Source organism: Spea bombifrons, chromosome 6, assembly GCF_027358695.1.
Source record: "Spea bombifrons isolate aSpeBom1 chromosome 6, aSpeBom1.2.pri, whole genome shotgun sequence".
NCBI lineage: Eukaryota > Metazoa > Chordata > Amphibia > Anura > Pelobatidae > Spea > Spea bombifrons.
The window spans coordinates 11,374,361-11,396,421 of NC_071092.1; the positions used below are offsets into that span (position 1 = coordinate 11,374,361).

Below are 22,061 nucleotides of genomic sequence, written 5' to 3' on the forward strand. Positions count from 1 at the left end.
TGTAGCTGACTGGCAGTGGCTCAGCTGAACACATCTCCTGCAAGCCAAGTAACTGATATTCCAAAATAGTTCTTGGCATGACAGGAAAACAAAACATAAAAGGACAGCTTGTAAGGATTGTACATGTAAGGATAGCTTACATTACTGTCACATTTTACTTGCTTTATTTGTGGACCTTTCTCTCATTAGGTAGGCGATCATATTATAATGTTTGATGCTTACATGAATGTTCTTCATTAAATCACTCTCTAGGTCTGGGTGACCAGCTGGGATGTCCCTAGGGTGCAGGGCCCTGTCTGCTGGTTCACAGGGTTGCTGGGAAGAATAACCTGTAACCTGGACGATCAACACCCAGGGCCAGTCCCCAAGCTGGAAATAGTTCTCTCCCGGGTGGCATACCACTTGGCCAAAGATGACCAACAATACTTAAATTCATTGTCCTTTATAATGCATTTTCTAGATGCACCAAATTAAAGAGGGTTTCAGATCGCACAGCCCCTGGAGGCTGATGGCCCAGGCATTCTAGGCATTCCAGCAAGTAGGAGGGGTATGGATGTTATCTTTCAAAAGCTTTTAACACCCTTATGAATGAGCGCCTTTCCTTTACACAATCAAACAAATAAACCAAATAAACTCCTTACACCTGCGGCCAACTCCCTGCCCTCTGAATGGAGACCGTCCATTGTCTTTGTTTGCCCAAAGGCAATGGAGACAGGTACTGAATATCAAACATTTAACTTGGTTCTAATCCAAAAGCCAGCGACACACTAGATGGTAAATGCTGATGTTTTTACATACAGTCGGCTGATGGGCTGAAGTGATACTATTCAACATCAGACAGTCACAAAGCCCATGGGTCATGTTTATCAAAAAATAGCACTGGAAAGAAAAAAGTCTTATGCAATGTAAGCAAATTTGGAACAGCCATGAGAAACATACAAAATACTGATCTTTTGGGGCAAAAAACATTAAATAAGCTGTGGCTATAATTTGCTGATCGCACAAGAAAAACTAATTACCGTACTATGTACAAATAATTTCCATAACTACATTTTTATATCTCTCTTTATATCCAATGTGTACAATATGTATACCGTATTTGCTCGATTATAAGACGAGGTTTTTTCCAGAGCAAATGCTCTGAAAAATACCCCTCGTCTTATAATCGGGGTCGTCTTCTAATAAGACCCCAAAAAAATGCTGGCGCCATGCTGCTTACCGGTCGCGAGCAGCGTCTCTTCTGTTAGAAGCAGGGCAGGAAGCTTGCAGCGTCCTCACAGAACTCTATCTCCCCCCTCCCTCCTCTGAGGGCGGGGCCAGAGAAGTTGCTACAGCCGGTCCCCTGCAGAAGTCTGCGAGTGGGAGATCTGCAGTTCAGGTGAGGGGGTGGGGGAGGGTTTTTGAGTATGTGTGAAGTGTGTGTGATTAAGGGAATGAATGAGTATTTAAATGTTTGTGAATGAGTGTGAGTGTGTGTGTGATAGCATGGATGTGTAAGGGGGGTGGGGGTTGTAGCATGGCATATGGAGGCTGTAATCCCACTGCTATCATCCCCAGGTTCCAGCATGTACTGGCTGCCTTGGCTTGATAGGAGTGTGATTGCTGTTAGCAGTTTGATATATATATATATATCAAACTGCTAACAGCAATCACACTCCTATCAAGCCAAGGCAGCCAGTACATGCTGGGTTAAAAGGCATATCATGGGGCTGAGTCCACTCAGCCCCATGATATGCCTATATACCTCCAGAAATGCTTTATACCCCCCTATATGCCACTCAGCCCCATGATGTGCCTTTTAACCCCCTATATGCCAGAGTGGCATACAGGGGTATAAGGCATATCATGGGGCAGAGTGGCAAATAGGGGGGTATAAAGCATTTCTGGGGGCAGAGTGGCATAACTGGGGGGGGCAGGTTGGCAAATAAAAGGAAATTTAAAAAATATATTTTTCTCAATCATAGCTTTTATTAAACATGAAAATAATTTACATTAATTAATATTTACTGGTAAAACTTTTTCCCTATAGGGTAGTCTTATATTCAGGCTTTTTGTTTTTTTCCTAAATTAATATTTTGATTTTGGGGGGTCGTCTTATAATCGGGGTCGTCTTATAATCGAGCAAATACGGTATTTTCTGTTGCAATGTTCCTCCTTAAGTCTCAGCAGATCATCCAGAACAAGGTGGAGCTCAGTGACTCCTAAAATAGAAAAACAAAGTTCCCTACAGATTTTATTTGGCACAAAAATTACAAAACAAAAACACATTTCCTTCCAATCTCCACTGCAAGCAAAACCGGCTCCTGAAATATATATTTAGATCATTTAAAAAATAAAAAAAAAGAAGAAGTCATATCAGCAAAAGAGCATAGGATGCCCAGCAGCCATTATTCACAATCTAATAGATAGGAGCAGGACCTTCTTTTTGCTCGTGTTAATGTGATTGTCTATTTTGTATACACAAAAGTCCGCAAGTGTTACATGGTGAGTAGACAGTCTGTACTGACCAATTAATTCTATACAGGGCTCCTATCTATATAGACAATGTATGCTCAATATGCTTCCCACCAATCAAATTAGTGTGTATATTATATGTAACCATGATGGTATGGTTCACGGTCTTGTCTTTAAAGCATCATTTTAAGGAAGCCTTATCAGAGGTTTTGGTCAGAGGTGGAAGACAATCTAAACCAAAGCTGTCCCGTTGTGACTTCTCAGCTGATGCTGACCAGCTTCCACAATCTAGGTGGATAAACAAAATTTACATGGGCTACTATAGAGTCTATGTCTATAAAATTATTTAGTTTAATGGAGAGAGCGTTTTGAAACTACTCAATGCTAGAGCTCAATTTAGTGTATATGGTAACTCTTCAATACTTTCCAAAAAGAAAAATGCCATCATTCCCAAGCATAACTGTTTTGAATTTATGAAATGTGTTGTTTCTACTTTTACCGGTGACAGAAGAGTAAGTCGTCCCTGGCGTCTTCACCGCTTTATCATTGTGTATTTGATTGCCTTGTATTACTAAGTATTATTTCTAATGAATCAAAGTTTTGTGTCTGCAGAGTCAGCGTTACTCCCAGTCTCACCAGGAGGTGTGAAGGGGTTGTATACCCAGTGGCCACAAGTCTCTACGGTCCAAGCGGCCTGCGCACAAGGCTCGGGTCGAAAGAAGTCACAAGACAACTCACTGGGTTTAAAAACTCCGTCTGCAAAAGCAACTGCCAAGAGCAACTAAAACAACAGCTACTTTTTGTAATGAGTGTTAGGATTATGTAGTAATTCCCTACGCAAGTAAATCACGAAGCTAATGCATGGGGTGTAACATTACGAAGGGATAATGGAACGCCAGGAGATCATCGTCACACAGGAGCCCCCACTATGTGTTACAAAATTCAGATGCAACGTGCTACATAAAACAGCTAAACACAACTGGTTGCCGTATAAAACAAACATACATTATGCTTTTACAGTTTAAAAGCCAACACACATGAGACGACATCATACATGCTATTTTCCCAGCAGTTTACTTTAATGACTTTTTTGACGCTTCTTGTTAATTACACAGAGTTATACTTAAACTGCTGCGAGAGAACACTCCCATTAATCTCAGCCAGCAGGCATTCTACAGAGTGAAATCAAAGTACTGCACGTTCCATTTCATATTATTGTTGAACCCATGTTCTAGGAACAGAAGGGTGTTTATTATTTTAAGCCTGGGAATTTGTTGATAAACATAATAATTGATGGAATATCAAAAAAAAGCTTGTTTGCTTTCAGGTGATACTTTTTGTTAATATTACATAATGATCAACAAGCTTGGGGGTAGCGATATATTTTGGCTCATGAGTTGAGTCTAAAGCAGATTAAGCAGCAGAGGTTGCCTTTCCAGCTGATTCACTGAACATCTGCAAAGAATACAATTGCATAATAAAGTCCTAAAGCTTATAAATAGGAACTGGGTGGTTAATATGACCTTTAAATAAACATGATCTGTATTTTAACTTTGACCTTAAACACACGTTAAAATATTTATATACAATAACTATACAAGAGTCAAACTTTCAGGACAAGTGCACCGGGTTCATCACCGGGAAATAAATGGTAACTAATAACGGTCTAATTGGAAAAATACTAATTGAGGATTTCAGTACTTGGGGACAGATGTAACGCAACATCAACGCGATATAAACTAAACAAGCTTCTTGAAAAATATATGTGTGGTTTTTATTTGATTGAACCATCAGAGGAAAGAAGACAATTACAGATCTGTAAAAGATTATTTCCATCACACACTAGGGAGTTTGATTTTTGTTTTTCTATGTGGAAAACACCTTTTAAATGACTAAACCCGCTTGCACTAGACATCTTTCGGGTCTCTCTCTACCAGGAACTTGGGCATTACACATTACACTTTTGACTTCACACCCCTTTGCGATCAATGCGGACTGAACAATTGTTTCATTTTCAAGACCCTGAACTAAATGCAAATGCTAATAACTAATTCTTTCAAAATAACCTCTATTAATCAACTGATCATCAAGGTTTTAAATCTGTCTGCCGCTTCTATTGTTCCTGGCCATGTAACTACTGATCCCAAGAGATACACATAACGCAGTCTGGGTCTAAGCCCCAGGCCAGATCATCTGCAAACCATTGTAGAACCCGTGGACTATGCTGCCCTCGAATTTACTGAAATACTGCCAGACGCTCGTGACTTTATGGTATTATGCCAGAGAAACCGGGTGGATTTTCGTGGAGCCAGGTCGATCTTTTTTGGAAAGTATCCATAGAGATCAATATGAGATTCTACAAAATGTTACATGCCAGCAGTAAACAAATAGTTAATAATTACGGGACTGATGGCAGATTCTGACACCCCACTACCCACCACAGATACCCATGTCCTCTGGTTAATAGATTCAATCAAACGAAACCATTTATTTGACGCAACATTCACAATATTATTCACTGGAAACGAGAAAACAAGGGTGAAATCATACATTTTCCGTCAGTTTGGCTAATGGAACATACAGGCCAGGGGTCTTCAACAGGAAGCTCGTCAGCTGCCACCAAATAGCTCACAGCCCTCTCACTACAGAAAAACTCTGTGTTAGGGTATTAAGGTGCGTTCATCTATTCTGATGAAAAGAAAAGAAAAACTCCAAAGCCTAGTTTTCATTACTTTCCAGTCTTATTAATAGTCCTCAAATATGTTCAGTAATTAAAAGTAATATTCATTAAAGGAAACATTGGAGACCCCTGGTATAGGTAGATGTAACATTTGTGAAACTGGCTTTCTTCCATCTGTGAATGACAAGCCCTTAAAAACTTTAGAAGGACAGACAATGACGTTGGAGCGGTATACATAAGCTTGTCTAATGTATCGGCTTGTCTTAGTCTGTCAACTAGTTTTGTCAAACCCTTTGGATGTACACTACCCTTCAACATTTTGGGGGTCATGTAAAAATGTCCTTACAGAAAGCCAGCGCAAACGTTAACATTGTTAATGATTATTGTAGCTAGAAATGTCTGATTTGTAATGGAATATCTTCATAGGCGTAGAGAGGCCCTTTATCACCCCCATCACTCCTGTGTTCCAATGCCACGTTGTGTTCCCTGATCCAAGTTTAAATTTAAAAGATTAAAGATTAAAAATTTATTGCAATTATGCTATAAACGGCCTTGTTTTCTCTGAAAACAGCAAAACGACCCCAAACTTTTGAACGTTAGCATATACACCATAAGAAGTGCTGTGTAAGTCATTGACGCTATATAACTAAACTATAATAATAAATAACGCATATAATAAAATAATAATAATGCATACCAACTGCAGTGGATGACGTCCTCTCTAGCACACCAAAGCCTACAGCTTAACCTGCAGACCCCGATACCCATCGATATTAACCCTTTAACAGCCAAAGATTCTGTGCACAAACTAACCCGTAATGGTCCCATAAAGCACATCCCCATGAAAAATCATGCTAGATCATATTATTATTATTTGTCGTTTTATATAGCACCATCAGATTCCGCAGCGTTGTACCATGGGTATAGTGTTCATATATGACATGCTGGTCAAAGAGCACCAGCTGGGTGGTAATAGCATCATTGAACTCGCCTTCCTGTTACTAAAAAGGTTAATCCCCCCTATAAGGACCCCTGTAAACAGCAGCATTTCTGCATTTAATGGAATCATCACAGAGTACATTGCACTTGAGGTGAAACCGCTTGCCTTTATCTGCAGTGAAAGGCCTGGGGGGCTTACATTCCGGTATTTACAAGAACCGGGCTGATAGCAGCCGTTTAGCAGGGTGAAGTTTTTATACGGCTTACTAAGTTATGGAAAGGGACATGATAACTTTAATTATGTAATCAATTTCTGCAGAGGCACTTAGTGTGCAGGAAACGCTGCCTTATGGGGATAGGAAAGTAAATAGAGAAAAAGGGAGTGCTGCAGAGAATGTATGACTAATTAGGTACTAATATTCTAACCGGAGCTTTTTGTATCTTATTAAAAAATTATTGCTGAGCCCATTAAACACCGCCTGGGAGAACATGCTGCCCCGTGAGAGCGCTGGATCCATGTTGGAGCCAACGAGTTTATAGACTATATGAAAGCAATGATTTTCTAATTACACGTCAGACGTAAAATTAGCTCATACTGTTATTTCCCCATTTAATGCCGCATTTTATTATTTCTGCACAGGGCTACTAGTCTAACCTCTTCTGTGACAAGGTGGCCTCGAGGAGACAATATTCTCTGTTTTTGCTTAGTATGAGCATTTATTTAGACAACCGCCATGGATCTTAAAGAACTCGTGTCCTTCCAAGAGCCACCACCCTCCACCTGCATTTACTGCTCAGCACAAGCGCAAGCAAACTGAACCCTTTACAAGCAACACTAAAAACTCACAGCCAGCCTGGTCCTCTAAACACACTGTTTTACCTATTAGAAATTAATCTGAAGAATTGATTGTTAGTGCCTCACCTGTATTCAAGCAGGACACTAGCAGGTTCTTACCTGCCTGAAATACCCTTAGTAACTGATTGAAAGCTTCTGTACTCGAGGCACTCCCCTGGGGCCATCAATAACAGGTAGCCGGTATTTTACAAGCAAAGCTGGTTAAATTTTACTCAGGACTAATATTGCTCCTGCGCAAGCAGTGAAACTGTAGGATTTTTTTTCTTCCAGGAAAAGGTGAGTTTTATCTGCCACTCAAGTCCAGGGTCACTTACAAGAATTCTATTACTTTTCGCCAAACTTTTTTTCCCCATTAACTTGAACTTATGTTTTAGCAGATGGAATATGTTCCGGTAAGACGTCCTTTGGGTTATTTCTAGGTCATATAAATACAGATCTCCTAGAAACAATCCGCAGAGAAAGAACAGCAGCGCTGCTTTGTCTGAGCTAGAACACTCTTTGGGCTGCGGAGCTTACACTTAAATCGAGAAGAAGGCACTTACCTGTATGTTTCACGTGCAGCTGCCCGGCAGACCCTGCGCAGGAATGTGAGTGGGCTGCGGCGGAGAGGGGGTCTTCTGTCTCTCTCCCAGAGGAGGGGGAAGCTGGAAGTTCTGGTCTGACCGGGACGGAGGTCTCGGGAGGAGGGGGCTTCTGGCTTGTTTTAGTGTAAGGATAATAAATATGTGGCGATGGAGGAGAGCGGAGGGAGGTGGCTCAGGGCTCCAGAAGAACTCCACCCTCATCCACAGGCAGTCTTTTATTGCGCAATCTACTGTATATGCCGAGTGTCCCTTCCCCACCCTGCTCAGCTCGCAGGCACCCTGTCCGTCCCTCGCACTCACACTCGCAGCTAGATCCTATGAGGAGAAAGAACCCCATACCTCCCCATCTGCTAATCTCCGCCTGGTACTCACCACTCCCTCTAACTACTCGCACAGTAATGAAGTTCCCGGTGCTGCTGTACACTTTGCAGTCACAGGTCGCTGCCGTACAGTTACTGACTGTAGTGAATAAAGTTTTCAGACAGAGTTTCATAAGATGCAAGGAAGTGTTAGCACTGGACAGGCTGTACAAAAAGAGCCAAAAGAAGGACAAAAATCAGCAGAGCGTTAAATGGTTTCTTCATTCTTGTTTTACTGCATTCCTATTAAACACGGATAAAACAACAGAGAATTCTATCAGATAAAAACCATTTGGACCATGTAATCTGTGCCTGTTTTTCTGATTTAAGGCTCATGTCTTACTCTTTCTGGATCTTGTGTTAGATTCCGGATAGAGTTATGCCTGCCCCATGCATGTTTAAATTCCCCGCACTGTATTAGTCTCTACCACTTCTGATGGGAGGCTGTTGCCAGGGCCGGACTGGCCTACTGGGAAACCTAACTCAGTCCGCAGCTTAACGCTCTGGAGCGCTTACACATGCGCAAGGAATCCTGCTTCGACCACGCGATAAAATACCTGGGGCTGGCGTCCAAATATTTCCAGGGCTGCTTTTCCTGCCAGTCCGCCCCTGGCTGTTGCATTTATCTACCACCCTTTCAGTAAAGAATAGCTTCCTTACATTACATCTAAACCTCTAGCTTTAGATTATGATCTCTTGTTCTAACATTTCTCCTCCTTTCAATAAACTTGACAAAGTTTACCTGCATTTTTTTTTTTTTTTTTTATTTACGATTCCAAGAACAAAATACTTAAAAACCGGTAACCCTTTGGTGCCAAAGCATTGGGCATATACCACACTAAAATATACTGTAACATGGATACGTTTGCTATTTTTGTTCAAAATTAAATATATCGAAGAGAAAAAAAATAATCGGCAGAAGATTTAAGCTAGTAAATTAACCAAAAAGTCAAATATAACGCAGTCTTTTTTTTTCCCCAGCATATTTCTATGAAAAGGACTCGGCAGGGCTGCCGTGCAAGGGCTAGTAGACGGGCCAGCATAGGCTGCTATGGACAGTGCTGGGTTCAATGCAGAACCCGCTTGTTAGAGGAGAATGTGCTCCGAGTAATGCCAGCCCCCGCCAATCGATACAGTCTATTTTTGACTCCCCCTTTAAGTGCGAGAACCATCATGTCACACCCAAAGAACAGCAAAGTAGGAGGCAAATTCCTCTTATTTCCTTTGAAATGTTTGATGCACTTAGTAGCCAGCTGTGTCCTCCATTCCAGAAATAGGGTACATCCTCTAATTGAGGCCCACCCAGAGAGGTACACTCATTAAACCATGACCCTCCAGGTGAGCAGAACAGCTCAACTCACTTTCCTTTGCAACATAAACAGCTTCTGCCTAAGGTGACCCAATAATACCCAATAACTATGGAGCGGCGAGTTATAACGTCATCTCCCAGGATAGCGAGTGCACCAAACAGAAGCAAATGGTTTGGGATTGACTTGCAGTTTCAGCACTCATACTTCACTTATTATGGAGGCCAATCCCTAATCAGCTTCTCCTATAAGAAGGGCTACGCTAGCCCTGCATAATGCATAGTTCAAACTGTGGCTGGGTTGTCCTTCATAATGAATGTGTTTCTAGTAGACTCCCTAACCGCCCTGCAAAAACACATTTTGATAGCTGCCAAGAATCCTGAATTTGCTAGGACAATCCCCCAACCCACACAAATCCTGCAGCCCACCTTTTAATGTTTGGTGGTAGAACCTTGTTCCACAGTCCTAAAAGTAACAATATGTATTTAAAACTGAAAGTGTAACAGAAACATTGTTTTTTTAATGCGTAAGCATGGCTCCCAAAAGGATTTTTCTGGTGACCACACTAGCAAGACACCCACAAACAGGGGTACAGACTCTCTACAGCCAGGGGTCCTGTAAATCTGTGCTTCTATAATAAAAAAAAAAAAAACCGTCTTCGCTGGAGGGCAGGGTGCGGTTGTCGAGGCAGAATGCCAACAAAGGCCAGGTATGGTTCAGCCCTGTTAAGATTACCAGTCCGCCCGCCATGGAAAGATTTAATGGCACCTTAGGCACATTTGGATGATCTAATCTCCTTATTTTTCCTGACGTAGAGACTTGAAACCATAATCAGTCCTTGGTCTTCTATTCAGGATATACCTATCTCATGCGCATTTACATTCCATTTCTGTCAGCCTCATTATTTCACCCTTTGTGCTGGGACTCAACACAAGTCAGGTGTTATCTCCCTCGCAACCTCTAGAGGCCAACCTTCTGAGTGTAGAACCTGGGCCTAAGTACTATGACAGCTGAACCTGATTACCTCGGTGTAGCCGTGTCCTTAAATACCTGCCGTGCCTTTGCATTGTAGTGTATGCAGTGCAGTATGCTTTGCAGTATGCAGTGTATCGGTGTTTGTGTCCCGATTTGGCCTGCTGTTTGTGGTCTTCTCGTACTGACCCTGCTTGCTCGATTATGTCTTCTTGCCCCCTCCTGTAGGGTTATCTGGTCACAGGGAGCAGGCCCTGCCAGTATGACCATAGCCTCTTGTCTACAGACTTTTCAAACCATGGAAATCCTGTTTGAAATCTGTGTCCCTATCCTGCCATGGTGCCTGTCTGATGTCTGCATCAAGGTGTTTATCTGTTGACTACCCTCCACAAAATGGCACAAACTCAAACACTGACTGTTCTGAACCATACTGATCACGCTCAGACCCTTTGATACAAACTTAAAAAAACAAAAGCTGACCGCCCACATCCATACTCAAACACACTGAACACCCTCAGCCAAACAGGTAGAGGCTTACCACTCCCTGAGTCAGAGAAGACTCCCTCCTCTTTTCACTGTAGGGTACTGAGTTACTTCAGGGGCACCTGCCTCCTGGATAATAACAGAAGAATAATCCAAGACCATGGAATGCTCCGCCTTTGTTAACTCCAGCTGCAAGGACTGGTGTCCACACTCCGCTCCATAACATAAATAGCTTTCAGCAGGCCTGCTATAAACCTGCAGAAATGATTCTCGAAATCCTACGTAACTCTTTATTAACCGTTTAGAAGATTTGAGGCCACAAATCACAAAAGCCTTTGTAAAGCCCAACCAAGACACACCATTAAGAAATGTTTTTTCAAGCAACTGCTTGAAGATCATCTGTCAACCAACTCTTTACATTTCAGAAGACTTAACAAACATATCTATTGATGTTCAGAAAGGTGCCTAAGAGCAGAAAAATAGAATAACCAAGGAGAGGTGTGCGAGCCAGAACAGAGCAGCCTAACCTTCCTCTTATTTTGCATTGTTCTTCAGGACTTTACTGGAACCAAAAGAAGACTAGAATTGAATGCATCGCAGCCCACCATGTAAAGTGGTTATGTACTCTCTGAAATTGAGAAATAGTCCTGGACTCGGTAGCCCAACAGGCACTGGGCCTGCATAGCCTACAGCCAAATCCTTATAATGGTCTGAGTTATTTTGCCACTCGACTCATCTTTACCAATTAAAAACACTCCTTTAATTGTAAACCAAATATTTACAATTTTCTATAAACACGCACTCCCATTCCTGTACGGATGCTAATAGCCAGCAGTGAGACAGGTATGAGTGAAGCGAACGTACTTTGCTTCACTAAACCTTGACAAAAAGGGCAATGTCTGCCTTTTATAAACAATGATATATAAAGCTGTGTAGCTGACCTTTTATGTTTTTTTAAATGGCAGCGCCATCTATGGTCAAACCACATCACCCTGCCATAGACCTTAACATTAGGGCCAGCTAAATAGCTGGAAAATATTTAGATTGCAGGTTTTTATGTAAAAAAAAAAATATATATTTTGTTAATTATATCTTTGTCATTTATCTTCTCTCCAATACAGACATTCAGAACATCGCATGTATTATTATTATCACTATTTTATGTTTTAGATTATCTTATATGGCTCATTAAGAATGCAACAAATACTTTCCTTCAGCTAACAATATATTCAGTCTTAAAACCAGCACAAGCAAATTAGGGAGCATGTGGATTAGACGAGTGCCCACGAGGTATAATGAGCCCCTCATACTAGGTTCACATTTGATATTCAAAAAACAAATCCTAAAAACAGCTGAACCACATTCTCTCCAAACATTCCAGCCGGCTACGTTACTGATACCCGCCTGATACTATTGAATAGTATCCTTTTCCTTTTGTTTATATACACATTATTGGGACTTATGGCTGTAGATACACTCATTCCCAGCAAGCATTCCAAGCTCCAAGGAAATGAAACATCAGTGGAAACAAAACAGTTGATTTTGGTCACAAAGAACCACTGGCCCTCATAAAGATAGAAGCTTTGGAACCACTATGCAATAAAATAAAAAAAATTGCCTGTTTCGTGCATTTGTACGACTCAACGATGAGGGCGTTCAACGAAAGTGACAAAAACAAACTGCAAAATTCACGATTCGGCATCGTGTGCGGCCGCCGCCATTAGAAGCTGTTTTGGCGCTGGTTTATGAGGTAAACTGTGAGGGTCTGTGTCTAGGAGGCTACATATCAATGACTGATAGGTGGAAGGAGCCAAAAACATGGGGCGTGGCCACACTGATTGTTATGGCTGTGAAACCTGTGGGTTTTCCTTACTTTTTTCACTCTGGCCAATCAGCATTTACAAGGGGAGGGGACAAGCATTACATATATAAGTGTGCGGACGCCATTTTATCTTGTCAGCAGCAGCAGTTACAGACTGATGAGAGTCACATACCATGCTGCAAGTTAATTAATAGTTTATTTTAGTGCAGAAAATGTACTGCTACAGGGTGGATTGTGATACACTAATGAGAAAACTATTGATTCCAATAAGTATATAAAGGAGTCAACTCCATACTGTGTGACCCGTTTATCATGGAACCCTGAGAATGGTATAAAAAAAAAAAAGTCAAGAAAAAAGTTAACCATTAAATAAATTGTTAAATAGCTGTCTCATAAATTTGGTTGTACCTAAGAATTTAAAAAAAAAACTCCAAAACCTTAGTGCTGTGCATGTTGAGTAGGTGAGTTAAACTGAGAGGGTGGTAGATAAATGGAATAGACTCCCATCAGAGATAATACCAAGTACTGATTAAGGTCTGAGCCTTTACAGCAGGGAAAATGAGCAGACTGGATGGCCGAATGGTTCTTATCTCCTGTCAAATTTTATGTTTCTAGCTTCCCATTATTTCAGCGAGACAACGTTTAGCGGAAACACTACTGTGCAAGCAGAGGAACAATCCTTAGATATGCTGCCTGCTTCAGGAAAGGAATGCAGAGTAGGAGGAAATGAGACAGAACTATAAAAAAACAAATGCATGTTTCAATGTAGTAAAAAATCTATATAAAATCAAGTGTCCCTTTAAATAATGCATCATTCAGGGCAGGAAATCTAGTCGCCCGACTTTAACAGAGCCAAGTGTTCTGTCCTCAAGCAATTTGGGTTTAAGATCAAAATTGAATTCATCGGCTTTGCAGGGAATAGTGAATTTTTTTCCTCTGTGCACTCAAATAAATGGGTCGACTTAACTCTTTAAACTTGTCGTTTACCTACCTGCTGTTTCCAGGGAGCACAACATTACAGGTTATTTTTAGCCCCCTTTCAGTGTCAGGAGATGCACCATTACATTCATTGCTCATTCCCAGTGCCAAATACTTGTGGAAATACAGGAAGTTTAATGATATCTGTAACTCCTCACCACAAATGAACCTTCGAACATGACTGCCCTTAAGGGGAACTTCCAGCTTTTTTTAATCTCGGTAGGGTAAAGTAGGGCAAAGTATGACTTATTGCATGTAGGAGAAGAGTGGCGACATGTACCTGTTTGCATGGGTGCCCTTATTCCTGTTTTTTCCATGCCATAAATCTATTATCGCCCTACAGCTGTTTTTCCCAGCCAGACCACAGACTTTAATGTTCAGTAGTATCCTGAACCTGGGAAGTCTCTGGCGCTGCTGCCTTCTTTCCCTGGCCAGGCTAGAGGTGCTTGGCTATGCCCACTATCTGCCACGTCTCCTCCTACTTCTCATCCACTTGTCAGGGGTTAGACAAACCCCTACCGTGTATTTAGTTAGCCTTTGCCCTTGCTTGGCCCCATGGAAGAAGTGGCCCGGAGGTAAAAACATGGCTGCTCACACACACTGTGTGAGAAAGAAGCCTAAGCTAAGAGAGTGAGGGAGAGAATGAGAGTGAGAGAGATGACAAGCAAGTTAGATAGGGAATAAGTATGTATGTATGTATGCATACATGTATGTTACACTGAATGTACATGTGTTTGCAAGAGTGTGTAGGTGTGCGTTAGAGGGAGTGTGAGCATGACTGTGTATGTGTAAGTATGTGTATGTTAGCATGAGTTTGTGTGTATTAGCATGAGTGTATATGTGTAAGTGTATGTGTTAGCATAAGTATGTATGTGTAAATCTTTGTATATGTTAGTATGAGTGTGTAGGTGTAAATGTATACATAAGATGTGTACGAGTATGCGGTACAAAGAGTAGATGGCTTTGCCTGCCCCCCAGGCCAAAAATGTGCCACCCTCCCCTGCCTCCATGTATGGCTAGCCCCACACCACCCCCACAAAGCCACTTCCAGAAGAAGGAGCTCTCCAGGTAGCCTACTCTGGGGGAAGTCACAGGTATGACTTTAATTTGTACGTAAGCTGAGTGTCTCGTCATTTGTTTTTTTGCCTCTGTTGTTTACTCTTACAGAACATATATTCGGTTCAACAGGAGATGCGTTGGGCCTTATTCTCCATATCTTCTTCAGGAAAGTAACAGAGTGAGCTAAACAAATCAAGTTTTTCACCTTCACCTTTTCCTGGCCATTAGGTGGCACGATTTTTATAATACCGGCTGAAAGGCTGGGGCCTACTATGGACACTTTAATTTTTCCCACTTGCACTCATGATTTCACGCCATTCTTTTTGTGCACATATGCTCGATTGATTTTGTAGCGTTGTGTGGATTTTTGTACTATTTCAGGTGACACACGATAGTAATACTCCGTCAGCTTTTTTGGCTTCACGGATTTGTCGCACTGGAAATGCCGCAGTGGAACTGGAGTAATATGGCTTGTTATGGTGGGAGAGGCAGTGATGCCAACGGCACCCGTCTCTCCTTAAAAACGTCATGGTTCAATTTACTGAACTTTGAGAAGGACCAAGAAGATAAGACACTCCTTCAGGCTTATGTATGGGAGGGAAGGGCCTCCTCATTAGATTTTGGGGTCTTGAGCACTTTGGATCATGTTCCGTACCTTCTACACATTGAAGCATTGGACCTTGGGCTTCAAGAAAAAAAACTGAAGAGCTACAACACCCATAGTATTTAAAAATGTGTATTTATTAAAAGTTTTAGCTTCACATTGGTTTCCTCCATTCCAAGTGCATGTACCTCAGAACATGCAAACTACAAAGGAAATGGTATTGGTTCAATATTTCATTTAACACATCATATAAAAGAAAATCTTTATTGCACATCAAGGGAGGTTTGAGATACAGATTTCTTGTTCAAAACAAGTTTTTGGTCTGAACTAAGTCACTATAACTGAAACTAAAAGTATTAAATAATACCAGCTATAGTGTGAACTTTGTTTTCCAAGCAGTATAATTGCATTTGGAAATATTTGCTTGAGTAAGAGGACAAAAGATTAGACCCGTGGCAAAACTGAGACGTAAATTAGATTCTCGCTCAAACTCATCTCTTTTCCAGCTCCTTGGAGACAGATTTCTATGAGATGGAATATTTGTGCGGGAACATTTTTAAATATATTGTTGGTGCTAATGGTTTACATCAACATTACTTTTAAGTAGTAGTAGATTTTAGTAGGTGGGAGAATTTAGGATAAACAGCCTCTCTTCTTCTTTGCGGATCCAGCGCAGAAGGCGAGAGACGCCACTTACTGCTGATGACTTTGTCCCAAGTGGGCTGAAACAGACGTACAGTTCAAAGGCCTCTGTTACCTGCAGTGCAAGAGGGAGATATGTTAGAAAATCTTTAGCTTTAATGCCAGGATACCCTGGTTTCGTGCTTCTTTACAATAGCTTTATATTTCAAGTGGAACTCCTTTGCTCACCCAGGCAAGTATGTTCTCATGGGGACCCATGTGGTAGATGGTGCTGAGAGGATGAGTGCTGCAGTGCGCTTTGCTGTGTAGAAACTGGTAAAGAGACAGAAGCCGCTTCTTCTCTCCTTCCGTGTCATAGGGAGCTTCCATCGCAGGACTAAGTGGACATCAGCTGCTCAGTATATGTTGTAGTATACATTAATATAAGCTGGGGTTTATGTGGCTAATCGCCAAAGTTAACCTGGTTGCAACTGCCTTTAACTCTGTAGTTTAACTTGGCAGCTTTGACCCTACTAAGTCCAATGCGAAGTTTAAAAAGTGCTGTTTTAACCATTTTTCAATGATTATACTCAGAAGAAATTTCATCCAGCTGTTGTGAATGCAATAAATAACTGTACATTTTTTCAGCCAAATTCAGAATGTGATACTCTGCGCTTAGAGAATAAATCCCCAGAGCAATTTTCTTAAATTAAGATTAAAACATGAATATTTCTAATTGTTACTTTTTAAGTTCCAGGACATTCCTTCTACTAACCAGTACTGTAATATACAAATTAATTGACTACCCTTATAAATAAAGGGACCACTTTACCTTCTGGAAGCTAAGATCTGTGACCAAATGCAGCAGAATTAGCATATCAATTCCTTAAGTTAATTACATATAAGAATTGGAACTTTTTTTATATAAATGTAAATCTGTGTAATAAGGTTTTGCATATTTAAAAAAGTACCACTGTCTAATACTTAATTGGTTTAGCTGTATGATTCTAGCATTTCTCAAATCAATGTATCTTACCTGGTCAACAGACCAGAGCTTTTGGATTTGTATAGAAAATGCCTGAGTTCAGGAACACCAACGAGGCTGACATCATAGAATGGGCTTTTTAAAGCTTCTTGGAGTGGCCCCCAGCTTCCACGTTTCTCCAGACGCTCCACAATCTTCCTCTTGCAATCGGACGCTGTGAAGAAATCCTCTCTATCAGTGGAGATCAGCAGAAGACAGAGTTCAGTCTCTTGGCTTAGGTAGGAGATGTGAGCATGGAAAAAGCCAGACGGGTTAAATTTAGGGAGACAAACAGGAGTCCATGCTTCACCCTCCCTAAAGGAACTAGAACACGTGACCAGGTTGAAGAGCAGATGTAAATCAATAGAATGCAAATATTGGTCCTTTTTCCTGACCAGGCTGACCAATTGGTTCCTGGACATTAGAACTGAAAAGACAAGGCTTTTGGCCTTAGCCTGCTGGAGGCTGGAGCCAACAGAGTCTCTTATAGCGGGAGCAAGAGGCAGGCAGCGGACAGCTGAGAGCAGAAAGCTGGGGTCAGTGTCCATCAGGTCCAACAGGCTGTCCGTGATACGCTCTGAGCCAGAGAGTAGGCGCCGCAGGTCATAACTGGGCCTCTGCTGGAAAAGGTGGTGGAGTTGGGTTCCTGTCAGCAGGCTGAGTATCTGATAGTAAACATAAAGCAGTTCTTGGGAAATCTCTTGTTCTGACTGACGAGTGTGAGAGACCGAGACCAGCACTAGAGGGGAGCGACGCACAAATACTACCTTGTAGCCATCTGCCGAGGGGAATAGAAAGATTTGTCAGAGACCAAACAATAACATGGTAGCACACGATACAAACTCATGTGTAGTCTTCAGGGCCGAGGAAGATCTCTACCTAAAATATCTCAACCTAAATTACAATGAGGATTTTGGATTGCCAGCTATGCCGATTTATTTTTTATTTCTTGGTTAAGGTTAAACTATTTTACTAACTCCTCTGGACATTCTACTTGTAGTACAATTTGTTAAGGTTACCTTTACCAGCATAACCAACTTCTTTTACAAAGCCGAAATATGTAGACAATTTTGGACAGAAAATATAATAACGTAAACTACTGAAAAATCACCCGGTTTTTCTTTGTTGCATTACATTTGTAACAATGTTCAAACAAACTATTTTTCCCCTCATCAAAAGAGAGCAAAGTTTTGCAATCTTATAGGTAAGTCACGGGCTATTAACATGCATGCCAATGTCTGCAAGCACCGAGTAGCAATTTATAAATTCAAATACTTGCTACATTTACAGAAATCTTTAACCCAGGCTGTGGATATCTTGCTAGTTATTTTACCACTCAGATTTATTAGATGTATGGGGATAACTTTCTTTTTGTACTGTGTATAATAAACTGATTTACATGTAGCATCTACAAGGCCACTAAAAAAATCAAAATAGACGTTGCTAAAATCACCTGCATGGATGGAACGGATAGCATTCTTCTCTGTCTCTAGAAAGGACACAAGTGCCATCATCACACCCGCTGTGCTTGAAAGAACCTCTTCCGAATGATAACGTGAATACACAGGTTTTCCAGCTTCACTCAGCACAAACACGTGTTTCTGGTGCTGGTACCAGGCATCTACTGCTCTGAAAGCTCCATCTCCATCTTCATCTCCGCTTATGGAACGAGAAGCGTCCCTGGGTCCCAAATCAGAAGTTACTTCTCTGCACTGCTCAACGTCCTGCAGAGACGTTACACTCAGTTGGGTACTAAGCTTGTTGAAGTCCTGGCTGATCTGTTCCATACTACTAGGCTCAGCTCCAGGGCTGCCGGGCACGGAATCTTCCTCCTCACCTGTGAGGTCTTCATAAGATCGAGCGTGGACAAACATGGACTCATCTTGGCTGGCTCCTTAAATAACCAACAGAGAATGTGAGAATAAATAAGAGGTTGGCAGTGGAAATAGATGGCATTTAAGGGAAACAAAGTAATAAATGTCACTAAAAAAATGCATTGTTTGGAGGAAAGATGAGACATGGAATTCAATAGAAACATTCAACAAGGTACAAGAATGAAGTATACTTCAACAGAGCTGATATGTTAGGACAATAGGCCAATTGTATTATTATTTTTTTTAGATTTAAACATGCACGGGATAGCGTTGAATACAAGACTAAAGAGAGGAATACAGATATGATCCACTAGGGGGCGCGCGTGTAAACCGGTTACGATAAACAAAAATAAAAGAGAAAAAGGACCTTTTTCTCTTTTATTTTTGTTTATCGTAACCGGTTTACACGAGCGCCTCCTAGTGGATCATATCTGTATTTCTAAACACCAGGAGAGTGTTTTTATGGGCAGCAGCTGAGTATCCGGTAAAAAGAAAAAAAAAAAAAAGGAAAGTATATATACATATTTTTATTCCCTAGACACCCTTTTACACTGGTTTTCATCACTCCCAGTTTCTGTAAAGAGAGGAATTAGTTAGATTTTATGATTTTACAGCAGGGAAAATGGACAGACTAGAGTCGCGGAGTAGTTCTTATGCGCCGTCAAATTCTATATTTCAAAGAGTGAATTAAAAAGGTAAGCTATCTTGGCGAATGAAGATCAAGGATAGACAGCCTCTGGCAGTACAGCTTCTGCGAACAAGCAGCCCCAGTGCAGGTGCTGTATACCACAGGCGACAGAACGTCCACGTGTGACAATTAAAATGACAGAATGATAGACCCGGGCTCACGGTGTGTCTCTTAACACACTTATCGAGTTATACCATGCTGGACCTCATTCTCACCTGGTTCTGTTCCCTGAGTCAGTGTAGGGGCCGGACTCTCAGAACGTTGGGTGTCATTCACTTCCAGGGACAGCAAGGAAGAGCTGGCAGCTCCCCCATCTAACGATGCCATCTTGGGCACATCTGAAGCCATCTGCTCCATATGGGATAAAGCTGCCTAGAGACAACGGAGTCCTCAGGGCATGGTCACCCTGCAGACATAGGGCGGCGACTTGGATAATGCTGACAGCCTGCAGTCTTTCCCTCCTCCTTTTTCAACATAATGCTTCCTCCCTGCAGTAGAGATAATGATTTGTCCAACATGCCTTTGGTTATCAAGGAAACAACAATTTAAAATAATACTTTAGTCAAGCAGTAGATCCGGTTACTGAATAGCAAAGATCTGCATAGTTTTAAATATCTCCTGGCGGCTCACTTTTATCTGCTAACCTGTCACTTCATCAAGATATGCTGCAGGCGCTTTTACATTATATGGAAATGGAAGCCTTGGAGTAGAAGCATTCCTTTTAACAATTAAAACACTACAGTAAAAAAAAGCACCAAAAAGAATCTGTGATGTTTGGCTCATCACGGGAAATGCCGTCATCTCCACAAACACAGATTATTTTAAACCCCTTACCGTCTTGGGTAACTCACAACTACAAGTGTCATTCTTGATGATTCCTCCTCGTTAACTCTTCTCAGTACATTTGCATTGTGCCACACGGCCCCTGCCCCAGTGTCACTTTTGAGAACACTCCCCGTTTCAGCATGCAGGAGAATACCCCTCCTCTCTGCTCTGTGATTTAAAGGTCACTTTCTCCCTGCTGCATTATGGGGATTGTAGTTCCTTGACACTTCACGCTAAAGGCATTGCTTAAATCAACACACTTGTTTGTTTAAGGCACAGACGTGTGTATGCAAAACGTTTAAGCAGACCAATGTGTCCGTGTCATTACATACAATGCACCGAGCACCAAACCTACTCTCGTAGAAATCAGCATTTTCAAAAGCAAGGCAGAAAAATAATTTCCTTAAAATCTTAATTCCGCAAATGTATCGGTTCTAGTTAAAGATGCCAGAAAATACAAATATGACCAAGCAAAACACGACACTTTTAGATTCAATCCTCTGATTTGCATGGTTGCTTTCACTATGGTTACACGGTACCAATACACCGGGGGCCATATGTAAAAATGTGATTCCAGTGTCCCTTTGCAGTATCTCTATCTCTACAGTTTCATTGGATGTGATGGAATGGAGATCATTTGTCAAACTTTGCATCGGAATAACTTTTCTATACATGTGACTTGCAGGCCACGTTAACGTGCGGCAAGATTGTAAGCTCATTTGAGCAGGGCCCTCCTCACCTGTTGTTTCAGTCAAATTGTTATGTTATATACTGCTTGTTATGTCCTGTCTACCCATTGTACAGCGCTATGGAATATGATGGAGCTATACAGAACAATAATTATAATAATTGTTGGACTATAGAGGAGGAGGGCAGCTGCAGCTTCTACCTCAGGTAAGTTTTTTTTTTCAAGAATGTGTATTAGAGCTCTCTCTGAGCAGAGCTGCCCCTTTAGCTTGCTGGAAAGCACAATTAATGTTTTATCCAGATAGAACGGCACCTTACGGTGTATCTACCTTGGCCATGCCGCCAACCACCTCCCCTGCAGCTGCTGTCCTCGCCGCCGAGCGTTAGGATACGCCATATTCCTGCTCTCCTTGTCTTAAAGAACAGAAAGCCTTTTACTGCATTCTATAAAGGGTGTGCCGGCTCTGCATAAATCTCCATGGTGTAAATGGGTCGTTTGGAACATCTCTACTGGCGGCAGCACCCGAGAGCCTGAATGCCCAAGAGGGAAGTCTGCAGCTGGGTTTGCGGCAGGGAAAGCTGCCTCCCTAGGCCAAACTATGTGGTTGGCTTTATGATTACACGCCGAAACATTCTTTAAAGGAACAGTTGGGTTGTTTTTTCCTGATCTAAGTGAAATGCTCTGCAGAGCCTCTCCCTGCAGGGTACTCTAGGAAGCGTACATGCCTTTGTTACAGTTAAAGGGCATTATTTCTACGTGGAACACTAAAAAAAAATCAGCATGACTGCCCTTTAAAAAATAAAACCCCAAACACTGAGAATGACTGCATGTAGGTGACATGTAACACTGAACTCGACTACATGCTACCTATTACAGCGGTAATAGACACCTGACTGTGAAACGTCTTAACATTCAATCTACACCAGAAAATCTATAGGATTAAAAAAAAACATAACAGAAAACAGCCCACATAAATTACTGCTTCCAGGATAATCCATTTCCGGCACACAGAACCAAATACTTATATAACATTTGTAAATATACGTACATGCATTTACAGACAGTAGAAAGACTACAACTCCCGACATGCAGCGCAAAGCAATCGCTTCTAGTGTCCACAGCCTCTAGGAAAACTACTCCTCGTCTTCTACAGGAGATAATCTCTTGCGGGTTTTGTTCGCCAAGGACCCTGGGATTGGTGGTCCTATGCATTTCTCTTGAAGGTTGTTTTCTGGAGAAATAGA

General features: G+C 41.6%; 2 protein-coding genes across 3 annotated transcripts in view; both read right to left on the reverse strand.

The window, feature by feature from the left end:
* Window positions 1–7,771, reverse strand: part of MST1R (macrophage stimulating 1 receptor) — a 33,980-nt gene extending 26,209 nt beyond the window's left edge. The window contains exon 1 of the mRNA XM_053469024.1: window positions 7,472–7,771. The gene's annotated coding sequence lies outside the window, so the exon portion shown is untranslated. The remainder of the gene's footprint in view (window positions 1–7,471) is intronic.
* A 7,442-nt stretch (window positions 7,772–15,213) lies between these two features.
* MON1A (MON1 homolog A, secretory trafficking associated) lies at window positions 15,214–21,991 on the reverse strand. 2 transcript variants are annotated; one of them, XM_053469027.1, is made up of 6 exons: window positions 21,866–21,991; window positions 19,520–19,792; window positions 18,196–18,636; window positions 16,755–17,520; window positions 15,968–16,115; window positions 15,214–15,854 (listed from the first exon to the last, which is right to left on the reverse strand). In XM_053469027.1, the coding sequence occupies exons 2-6, from the start codon at window positions 19,659–19,661 to the stop codon at window positions 15,714–15,716; spliced, it is 1,638 nt and encodes a 545-aa protein (XP_053325002.1). In that variant the 5' UTR covers window positions 19,662–19,792; window positions 21,866–21,991; the 3' UTR covers window positions 15,214–15,713. The 2 variants fall into 2 exon arrangements, with proteins under 2 accessions (XP_053325002.1, XP_053325001.1); XM_053469026.1 differs by lacking the exon at window positions 21,866–21,991 and adding an exon at window positions 20,139–20,266.
* Between the last annotated feature and the right edge of the window lie 70 nt (window positions 21,992–22,061).

Excerpts from the sequence above, each read along its gene's own strand:
- MON1A (XM_053469027.1), bottom strand. The coding sequence starts at position 19,661 with ATGGAGCAGATGGCTTCAGATGTGCCCAAGATGGCATCGTTAGATGGG. Across the intron at positions 18,637-19,519 it reads GACTCAGGGAACAGAACCAG|GAGCCAGCCAAGATGAGTCC; the intron begins GTGAGAATGAGG and ends TGGTTATTTAAG. Across the intron at positions 17,521-18,195 it reads TATCCGTTCCATCCATGCAG|ATGGCTACAAGGTAGTATTT; the intron begins GTGATTTTAGCA and ends TCCCCTCGGCAG.